The sequence below is a fragment of the Psammomys obesus genome, unplaced genomic scaffold, assembly GCF_907164565.1.
Source record: "Psammomys obesus unplaced genomic scaffold, mPsaObe1.curated_primary_1811, whole genome shotgun sequence".
Taxonomy (NCBI): domain Eukaryota; kingdom Metazoa; phylum Chordata; class Mammalia; order Rodentia; family Muridae; genus Psammomys; species Psammomys obesus.
The window spans coordinates 66,524-77,981 of record NW_026595170.1 but is presented as its reverse complement, the minus strand read 5'-3'; the positions used below and the strand labels follow the sequence as shown (position 1 = coordinate 77,981).

The following is an 11,458-nucleotide window of genomic DNA, read 5'->3' as shown; positions in this document are numbered from 1 at the left end:
ATCCACTTAGATTTTAGTTTTGTGCAGAGTGATAAGTATGGATCTATTTCCATTTTCTGCATATAGACATCCAGTTAGACCAGCACCATCTGTTGAAGATGCTATGTTTTCTCCATTGTATGGTTTTGGCGTCTTTGTCAAAGATCAGGTGTCCATAAGTGTGTGGGTTTATTTCTGGGTCCTCTGTTTGGTTCCATTTATCCACCATTCTGTTTCTATGCCAGTACCAAGCAATTTTTATAACTGTTGCTCTATAGTACATCTTAAGATCAGGGATGGAGATACCTCCAGAAGATCTTTTATTGTAGAGGATTGTTTTAGCAATTTTGGTTTTCTTGTTATTCCATATGAAGTTGAGAATTTTTCTTTCCATGTCTGTAAAGAATTGTGTTGGTAATTTAATGGGAATTGCATTGAATCTGTAGATTGGTTTTGGTAAGATGGCCATTTTTACTATGTTAATCCTGCCAAGCCATGAGCTTGGGAGATATTTCCATCTTCTCATATCTTCTTCTAATTCTTTCTTTAGAGACTGGAAATTTTCTTCATAGAAGTCTTTGACTCGCTTGGTTAGGGTTACTCAAAGGTACTTTATGTCATTTGTGGCTATTGTGAAGGGTGTTGTTTCCCTAATTTCTCTCTCAGTCCTTTTGTCTTCTGCATACAGGAGGGCTACTGATTTTTTTGAGTTAATTTTATAACTGGCCACTTTGCTGAAGATGTTTATCAGCTGGAGGAGTTTCCTGCTAGAGTTCTTGGGATCAAACAGGTATACTATCATATCATCTGCAAACAGTGATAATTTGACTTATTTCTTTACAATTTGTATGTCCTTGATCTCCTTCAACTGTCTTATTGCTCTAGCAATGACTTCCAGAACTATGTTGAAGAGATATGGAGATAGTGGGCAGCCTTGTTTTGTCCCTGATTTCAGTGGGATTACATTAAGTTTCTCTCTGTTCAGTTTGATGTTGGCTATAGTCTTGCTGTATATCACCTTTACTATGTTTAGATATTTGTCTGGTATCCCTGATCTGTCCAATACTTTAAACATGAATGGATGTTGGATTTTGTCAAATGATTTTTCAGCATCTAGGGAGATTATTATGTGTTTTTTTTTTCTTTCACTTTGTTTATATGGTAGATGACATTGATGGATTTTTGTATATTGAACCACCCCTGCATATCTGGGATGAAGCCTACTTGATCATAGTGGATGATATCTTTGATGTGTTCTTGTATTCGTTTTGCAAGTATTTTGTTGAGTATTTTTGCATCAATGTTCATAAGGGAGATTGGCCGGAAATTCTATTTCTTTGTTGGGTCTTTGTGTGGTTTAGGTACCAAGGTGACTGTGGCTTCACAGAATGAGATTGGGAATATTCCTTTTGTTTCTATTTTGTGGAATAGTTTAAAGAGAACTGGAGTTAGCTGTTCTTTGAAGGTCTGGTAGAATTCTGCACTGAAACCATCTGGCCCTGTGCTTTTTTTGGATGGGGGTCTTTCAATGATTGCTTCTATTTCCTTGGTGGATATAGGACTATTCAATTGATTTACCTGGTCTTGATTCAGCTTTAGTAAGTCAAATTGATCAAGAAAATTGTCCATTTCATTTAGATTTTCAAATTTTGTGGCATATAGACTTTTGAAGTAAGTTCTAATAATTGTTTGGATTTCCTCAGTGTCTGTAGTTATGTCCCCCTTTGCATTTCTGATTTTGTTGATTTGGGTGGTGTCTCTCTGCCTTTTAGTTAGCTTGGCTAAGGGTTTGCTGATCTTGTTGATTTTCTCAAAGAACCAGCTTTTGGTTTCATTGATTCTTTGAATTGTTTTATTTATTTCTAATTGATTGATTTCAGCCCTGAGTTTGATTATTTCCAGCCATATACTCCTTTTTGGTGTGTCTTCTTCTTCTTTTTCTAGTGTTTTTAAGTGAGCCATTAAATTGCTTGAATGAGCTGTCTGTAATTTCTTCTTGAAGGCACTTAGTCCTATGAACTTTCTTCTTAGCACTGCTTTCATTGTGTCCCACAAGTTTGTGTCTTCATTTTCATTGAGTCCTAGGAAGACTTTAATTTCTTTCTTTATTTCTTCCATAACCCAGCTGTTATTTAGTAGCAAGTTGTTCAGTTTCCATGTGTGCCTAGGCTTATTGCTATTTCTGTTGTTGTTGAGGTCCATGGTGATTAGACAGGATACAGGGGATTATTTCCATCTTCTTGTATCTGTTAAGGCTTGCTTTGTGACCAACTATGTGGTCTATTTTGGAGAAGGTTCTATGAGGTGCTGAGAAGAAGGTATATTCTTTTGTGTTTGGGTGTAAGGTTCTCTAAATGCCTTTCAGGCCCATTTGATTCATGACCTGTGTTAGAGACATTTTTTCATTGTTTTATTTCTGTTTTGTTGAACTGTTCTTTATTGAGAGCGGGGTGTTGAAGTCTCCCACTATTAATGTGTGGGGATCTATGTGTGGTTCAAGTTTTATCAATGTTTCTTTTACAAATGTGGGTGCCCTTGTATTTGGGGCATAGATGTTCAGGATTGTGATGTCTTCTTGTTGGAATTTTCCCTTGATGAGTATGAAGTGTCCTTCCACATCTCTTTTGATTAATTTTGGTTGAAAGTTTATTTTATTAGATATTAGAATGGCTGCTCCTGTTTGCTTCTTGGTTCCATTTGCTTGGAAAGCCGTCTTCCTTCCCTTTACCCTTAGGTAATGTCTATCTTTGTGACTTAGGTGTGTTTCTTGTATGCAAAAGATTGCTGGGTTTTGTTTACGCATCCATTCTGTTATTCTGTGTCTTTTTATTGGAGAATTGAGTCCATTGATGTTGAGAGAGATTAATGACCAGTGGCTGTTAGATCCTTTGAATTTGATGTTGGCTGTGGTCATATGGTTGTGTGCTTGGTTGCTTTTTGTTTTACTCTAGTGAGGTTAATTATTTCCTGTGTTTTCTTGAAAGTAGCTAGTTTTCTAGGGTTGTATTTTCCCTTCTTGTGTCTTCTGTAATGCTGGATTTGTGTGTAGGTATTGTTGAAATTTGTTTTGTCATTGAATATCTTGTTTTCTCCGTCTATGAGGACTGAGAGTTTTGCTGGGTATAGTAGCCTGGGCTGACATCTGTGTTCTCTTAAGGTCTGCATGATATCTGTCCAGGCCCTTCTGGCTTTCATAGTCCCTGTTGAAAATTCAGGTGTAATTCCAATGGGTTTGCCAGTATATGTTACTTGGACTTTTTCCCTTGCAGCTTTTATTATCTTTTCTTTGTTCTGTATACTTACTGTTTTGATTATTATATGGCAGGAGGATTTTCTTTTCTGGTCTAATTTATTGGGTGTTCTGTAGGCTTCTTATATTCTTATTGGCCTCTCCTTTAAGTTGGGGAAATTTTCTTCAATGATTTTGTTGAAAATATTTCTGGTCCTTAGAGCAGGGAATCTTCTTTTTCCTCTATTCCTATTATTCTTAGGTTTTGTCTTTTTATGTTGTCTTGAATTTCTTGGACAGTCTGTGTCAGGAATTTTTTGGATTTAACATTTTCTTTGACAGCTACATCTATTTCTTCCATTGTATCTTCCACACCTGATATTCTTTCTTCCATCTCTTGTAGTCTATTGGTTATGCTAACCTCTGTGGTTCTTGTTTTCTCCCTAAGTTCTTTCTTTCCACAATTTCCTCCATTTGTGTTTTCTTTAATTTTTCCAATACTATCTTCAGGTCTTGAGCCATTTTGTTGATTTCCTTCACCTGTCTGACTGTATTTTCCTGTTTTTCCATCAGTTCCTTTAGCTGTTTGTTTGAACAATCCTCTTTTTCTTTCATTTCATTCAGTGATTTAAGCATTTCCTCTCTATAGGCCACAAACTCTTTGGCTGCAACATCCTCTATTTCTTTACGGATGGCCATAAACTGTTTTTATCTTCCTCTACTTCTTTACCCATTTTATTTGTTTCCTCCGTTATCCTCTTCATGATCATAGATATTAGGTCCTCTTCTTGCATTTCAATTATGCTGGGGTGTCTAGGGCTCCTTGTCTCTAGATAACTCGGTTCTGGAGATGCCATATTGCTGTGGCGTTTGTTGGTTGAACTCTACCCATTGGGTTATCTTAGGTGTTTCGAATTGGTTTCTGGTTCTTCCTGGAATCCTGTGTTGGAGAGAATCTCTTTGGCAGGAAGATGGTTTTTCCTGAAGGAAGCCTTCTCAGCTTTTTGGGTATAGTCACTGGATGGCTGGTGTTTTTCAGGAGTTGACGCTGCTCACCTCAGGCTTAGAGACCGCAATTGTAACTGTGGTCTTTGTTAGTCGCGAGGGCTCTCCTCTCACTAGGAGAAGTCCTGAAGACAGCTGCCCAGTTTTTTGCTGTGAATTTAGTGATCTGCTGCTCTTACCTGTGTGTCCCGTACTTTGGTCGTTTTTGTTAGGGATAACTGGTTACCCCTTGGAGCAGTATCTGGGTGTTGATCTCGGGGATCCCAGGCTTTTGTAGGTCTGAGGTTGGGGCTCTGTGCCCCAGTTCCCAAGCAGTAATCTGTGGCAGGTGAGTACTGCTTTCCTGGTAACAGCAGGCTATCTGGTGCACAGCAGGTCCCTGGTTGGGCCAGTCTGTGGGACCTTTTCTAGGGATATACTGGGTGGTCTAAGTCCGTCTTATTTGCTTAGTTCCCTGTGAGGATTTCTCCTGACAGTGACTCCAAGTCTCTGGTGTCCTGAGGCCCAAAGTTCTGTCTGTGAAGAATAGTTGGTACAAAGCAGGTCTCTGGGCTGGCAGCACGTGTGCCTGCCTGCTTCTACAGGAGCTGGGTGCCCAACTACTCTCTGTGCTTCGGCTTGGGGCCAGATCAGTGCTGGCAACTCTTATCCACTCATTTACGAGAGCCTTTCTCTGGGTAAAGCCTGGGTGGCCCAAGTCAGTACTGTTTCCTTCCTTCCCTGTTCAGGCCTCTCCAGACAGGAACTCTCAGACTCTGTTGCACTAGGGTGCACAGCTCCATCTGTGCTAGAGAGCTGGGCGTGCAGCCCCTTTCCATGCTAGCGCTGGTGCTTGGAACCCAGTTCAGTGATGGTGGCTCATACCTGCCTGTCTGCTAGACTTTTTCCTGGGAAAGACTGGGTGACCCATGGTCATTCCTGCTACTTTCCTTCCCCGTGGGTTTTTCTCAAGACTGGGACTTCCAGTCTCTGGTGTTATTGTGCCCACCATTCAGCTGGTAAGGTGATTGGGGCACACAGGCGTGTGGCTCTGGTCTGGCGACCTAGTGCCTGCACGACCTGGGATCTCTTCCGGGTTCTGGATGGGTGGCCTGAGCATGGACCCAACTGGTTCCCACATCGTGGGGGCTTCCTTTCACCTGGGAAACACGATCGCTGTTGTTTTAGGGCCCAGAGTTCAGTCTCTTGGTCGCTGTATGGAAAATGTTGTCCTGCTCCTCAGATGCAGTGTTTTCCTGGCACTGCCATCTTGGCCCCCCTCTGCAGCTTTATTCTTAATATCCAGAATCCGGAAATAACCCAGATGTCCCTCAGTTGGGGAATGGATTATGAAATTGTGGTATATTTACACAATGGAATACTACATAGCAATTAAAAACAAGGAAATCATGAAATTTTGAGGCAAAAGGTAGGGGCTAGAAAAAATCATTCTGACTGAGGTATCCAAGAATCAGAAACACATACATGTTATATACTTACCTATAAGTGGATATTAGAAATATAATATATGGTAAACATATGAAAATATGTACACCTAGAGAAGCTAAGTAAGAAGGAAGATCATGGGTAAGATGATCAATCCTCACTCAGAAACACAAATAGGATGGACATCTGAAGAAAGAGAAAGCAAGTAACAGTACAGGAGTCTACCAACCACAGAGGGCATCAAAAGACTCTAGCCAATAAGGTATCAAAGCAGACTCTGAGACTCATAACCAAACTTTGGGCAGAGTGTAAAGAACCTTATGAATGAAGGGAAAGATAGAAAGACCTGAAGGGGACAAAAGCCCCACAAGGAGAGCAGCAGAACCAAGAAATCTGGGCCCAGAGGTCTTTTCTGAGACTGATACTCCAACCAAGGACCATTCATGGACATAACCTAAAACCCCTGATCAGATTTAGCCCATGGTAGCTCATTATCCAAGTGGGTTCCATAGTAAGGGAAACACGGACTATCTCTGACATGAACTCAGTGGTTAGCTCTTTGATCACCTCCCCATGTCTGGAGAACAGTCTTACCAGGCTACAGAGGAAGACAATACTTCCAGTCCTGATGAGACCTGATAGAGTAGGGTCATATGGAGGGGGAGGAGGACCTCTCCTATCAGTGGATTTGAAGAGGGGCATGGGAGGAGATGAGAAATTGAGGATGGGATTGGGAGGGAATGAGGAAGGGAGTAGAGCTGGGATACAAAATGAATAAACAGCCTAGAACTCATTGGCACAGGAGACAATTTCCTGAACAGAACACCAACTGCACAGGCTCTAAGAGCAACAATCAATAAATGGGACCTCATGAAACTGAACAGCTTCTGTAAAGCAAAGGACACTGTCATCAAAACAAAACGCCTGCCTACAGATTGGGAAAGAATCTTCACTAACCCTTTATCTGACAGAGGACTAATATCGAGTATATACAAAGAACTAAAGAAGCTGAAAAGCAGCAAACCAAGTAATCCAATTAAAAAATGGGGAACAGAGCTAAACAGAGAATTCTCGACAGAGGAATATCGAATGGCAGAGAAACACTTAAAGAAATGCTCATCCTCATTAGCCATCAGGGAAATGCAAATCAAAACGACCCTGAGAGTTCACCTTACACCCATCAGAATGGCCAAAATGAAAAACTCAAGGGACAACACATGCTGGAGAGGTTGTGGAGAAAAGGGAACCCTCCTCCACTGCTGTTGGGAATGTAAACTAGTACAACCACTCTGGAAATCTATCTGGCGCTTTCTAAGACAAATAGGAATAGTGCTTCCTCAAGACCCAGCTATACCACTGCTAGGTATATACCCAAAGTTTGCTCAAGTACACAAGAGGGATATTTGCTCAACCATGTTTATAGCAGCTTTATTTGTAATAGCCAGAAGCTGGAAACAACCCAGATGTCCATCAATGGAGGAATGGGTACAGAAACTGTGGTATTTTTACACAATGGAATACTACTCAGCAATCAAAAAGGAGGAAATCATGAAATTTGCAGGCAAGTGGTGGGATCTAGAAAAGATCATCCTGAGTGAAATATCCCAGAAGGAGAAAGACAAACACGGTATATACTCACTTATGTAGACCTATAAGATATAATAAACATAATGAAATCTATACACCTAAAAAAGATAATCAAGAGAGCAGACATGGGGTAAGATTATCAATCCTCGTTTACAAAGACAGATGGGATGCGCACTGAACATTGACAGGAGTCTACTGAGCGCATTGGAAAGACTCTAACTAGCAGTGTTTTCAAAGCAAAGACTCATGACCAAACCTTTGGCAGAGTACAGGGAATCATAAGAAAGGATAGGAGCCCCACAGGGACCAAAGATATCTGGGCACAGGGTCTTTTCTGAGACTGAAATGCAACCAAGGACCATGTATGAATGTAACCTAGAACCTCTGCTCAGATGTAGCCTGTGGTAGCTCAGTAACCAATTGATTTTCCATAGTGAGGGGAACAAGGACTATTTCTAACAGGAACTCAATGACTGGCTCTTTGGCCTCCCCACCCCCCAAGGGAGGAGCAGTCCTGTTAGGCCACAGAGGAGAGCTATGCAGCCAGTCCTGAAGATACCTGATAAAACAGGATCAGATGAATGGGGAGGAGGTCCCCCCTATCAGTGGACTTGGCAAGGGGCATGGTGGAGATGAGGGAGGGAGGGAGGGACTGGGAGGGAATGAGGGATCGGGACATGGCTGGGGTACAGAGTTAAAATGTAACTGATAAGAAAAAAATAAAATACAAAAAAAAAAAAAGAAAATTAAAAAAGAAACTAATTGGGAGGAACAAAATCTACTTAGACCTTTGGAGAATGGTAGGGAATTTTGGCATGAATATCAAATAATGCCTGACATTATTTGTCAGGCCTATGGTGCTGGAAATGCCTTATTTGCATAAAGAGGAACTATAGGTGCTTGCTAGATATTACATCATTAGAAAGAGAAAATTCTAACCCAGCTACAACTCTTGTGTGGGCAGAGGTGGGAAGTGTAGGACTATGTGATCCAGGACATGCAGGCCTGGGGAAGGAGTGACCCCTACTCTTACCACTCTCCAGCTGAGATTTCTGGGTTTGGACACAACTCCACCTCATTCCTGCTTTGGACTTGTTTCTCTCAGTTCCACAGTACCCTGGCCTCACCCAGTATGATAAGATACTAAATGCTACAAGTCAAAAAGACCAAGTAACATAAATGCAAGCCTATTAGGAGAGCACCTGACTTCTTATAGAAGAGTCTGGAAGCCAGAAAGCCTGTTCTTTAAGTTTAGGGAAGCCACCAATGCTATCCAAAACAAGAAAAAATATGAACTAAATAAGCAGAGAAAGAAAACACATCATGATAAAACAAATTTTGAGTAACTTCTATCTAAAATTACAGCTCTACGATGGTGCTAGAAGAAAAATTTTAGTCTTAGAAATTTAACCACAACCAAGAAGACAAAAGATATAAGTAATACAAGGAGAGTAAATCAAAGGAAGAGAAAAATCACACATCATAGAAAGAAAATAAGAGGAATCAACAAATACTGCTCATTGATGACTCACAAGGTTGATTGTTTAAATTCTTCAATAAAAAGAGACATAAGACTAAAAATTTGGATTATAAAACAGGATCTTTCTGTTACATCTGAAAAACACAGCTACCCTGAAGAATAGATAGCACCTTAAGACAAAAGAATAGAAAAGTGTATTCTAAATGAATGAATCCAAGAAGCGCAAGCATGTATGGCAATTTTAATATCTGGCAAAGTAAACTTCAAGTCAAAATTAATCAGATGATACACAGAATGACACTATATACTCATCAAACAAAAAATCCACAGGGAGGATATTTCAATTCTAAATATTTATTCACCAAACACATGCCTATCCCAGTTTGTAAAATAAATTACTGCTACATCTAAATTCACATAAAAGTTTTGCACAATGATGGTGAGTGAGTTCAGTACCCCACTCTTATCAATAGAAATGTCATCCAGACAAAGAACAAGCATAATAGTGTTTGCATTAAATAATGTCATGAGTCGAATGGACCTAGCAAATATCTAAAGAACATTTCACCTAAACATGGAAGAACATATAATTTTTTAGCAGTTTATGGAACTTTCTTCAAAATTGACCACCTAATTTGGACACAAAACATGCCTCCCCAGATTTAAGAAACTTGAAATAATGTGCTATATCTTATCTGAATTTATTTATTTTTAATCCAAGGACTGCAATTTATAAAGCTGGCTATAAAAAAGTCAACAGAAAGTGTACAACTGAATCACAGAATGGAAACTGAACCACTCTGTATTGGCATCTTTGGTCCCTTAAAGTCTGCATGACATCTGCCCAGGCCCTTCTGTCTTTTATAGTTTCTGATGAGAAGTCTGGTGTGATTCTGATAGGTCTAACTTTATATGTAATTTGGCCTTTTTCCCTTGCTGCTTTTAATATATTTTATTTGTTCTGTTGATTTATTGTTTTGACTATGATTGACATGAGGAGTATTTTTTTCCTGGTCTAGTCTATTTGGTGTTCTGTAGACCTCTTGTATGTTTATGGACATCTCTTTCTTTAAGTTGGGAAAAGTTTCTTCTATGATTTTCTTGAAAATATTTTCTGGACCTTGGAGCCTGAAGTCTTCTTTTTCATCAATTCCTATTATTTTTAGATTTCACCCTTTTTTTGATGCTCTAAACTTATATTCAGCAGGTCTCTGGGTCTAGAAGAAGGTGTTGGGCCTCTTGGTGGTGAAGCGCAGCTTGTGCTGGCACTGCAACACATGGTGGGATAGCGGGAACTTTATCTTGAAGTCATGGAACTGCTTGACAGCTGGCCAGCGACACTTGCCCCCTGCAATCTCTTCCACCTTCATGATGTGGATGGAGTGCATGCGAGCACGGTGCCGGGCACCCATGTCTCGGTAACACTGTGTGACTGCGCCAGCGGTGGTCAGGTCCCGGTACTCTCGGTATATGTTGTGTGAACCACTGCAGGAGTCATAGTGCAGCCAGATGCCGAAGTTCTTCACACGCAGCGGTGACTTCTCAAACACCTGCCTGCAGTACACAATCTCCCCGGATGACTTCTTCATCTTCTTCAGCTGGGACACAAAGTACCAGAACTGGGACTTGGCCATCACATGGTTGGGTGCAAAGATGCACATTAGATAGAGGGGTGGCGTGTGGCACTTTGGGGTGGGCAGGCAGCACCCTACCACCTTATACTCCTGAAGCGTGCCCAACGCCTTCATGGTGGTCTGTCCAACGTCCAACTCAGCCGCCACTCACAAAAGCCTTTTTATGGCATCCTTGATTCCTTGGATGTTTTGTGTTTGGGACTTTTCTGATTTTACTTTTTCTTTGAGAGAAGTATCAACTTCTGTGAGTGTATCTTCAGCACCTGAGATTCTGTCTTCCATCTCTTGTATTCTATTGGTGATACTTACCTTTTGGTTCCTGATCTTTTCTCTAAGTTCTCCAGCTCCAGAGTTTTCTCTCTTTGTGTTTTCTTTATTGCTTCTAATTCTGTTTTAATACCTTGCATCATTTACTTCATCTGTTTGAATATGGATTCTTGTCTGTCTATTTTGGTCTCTATATTTTTGTTGGCTTCCTCTGTCTGTGCCACTAATTGTACCTCTACTTCTGCCTCTATTTGTTTGGTTATATTTACCTGTGTTTCTTTGAGAGCTTTGTTCTTTTCCTCTTAATTTGCTTCCATTTGTATGACTATTTCTTTGAGAGATTTGTTTGTTTCCTCTTTATGTGCCTTTAATAACTGGATAAGCATAGCTTTAAAATCATTTTCCTGTGTTTCTGATTAATTGGAATATCCATTGATTTGGGAGGTTGCTGGTGATGCCATGATATCCTGATTTTTGATGGGTATGTTCTTATGCAGACCTCTGGCCATTTGCTTATCTGTAACCTTCACTGTTTATTTCCGGGTTCTCCAGTTCAGACTGGTACCGTCTTTCTCTGGTGTCTGGAGAATTTTTAAGGAAGATGAGAGAGGTCCTATGGTTTGAGAGTGTGCGCTGGTGATTCAATTGCACCTAAGAGAAGAATATTCGCAGGTGCAGAAGGACAAATGCACTTGAGTGTATGAGTGTGTGTGCATGTGTGTGGAAGTGTGCCTTGAAGGACAGGGTATTAGAGAATGTAGATGCCTCAAGTGTGGGGCAGGGTTACTGTGCAGGCACCAAAGGGGTTGCAGGCACTTGAGGTCTTTGTAGGCTCAATTCGCTTCTACAGAT

At 40.6% G+C, this 11,458-nt stretch overlaps 1 protein-coding gene across 1 annotated transcript; it reads right to left on the bottom strand.

Moving 5' to 3' along the window:
• Positions 1–9,922: 9,922 nt before the first annotated feature.
• LOC129685674 (60S ribosomal protein L18a-like) lies at positions 9,923–10,453 on the bottom strand. The gene has a single exon (XM_055619179.1). It carries the CDS (start codon positions 10,451–10,453, stop codon positions 9,923–9,925), a length of 531 nt encoding a protein of 176 aa, XP_055475154.1.
• Positions 10,454–11,458: the final 1,005 nt, after the last annotated feature.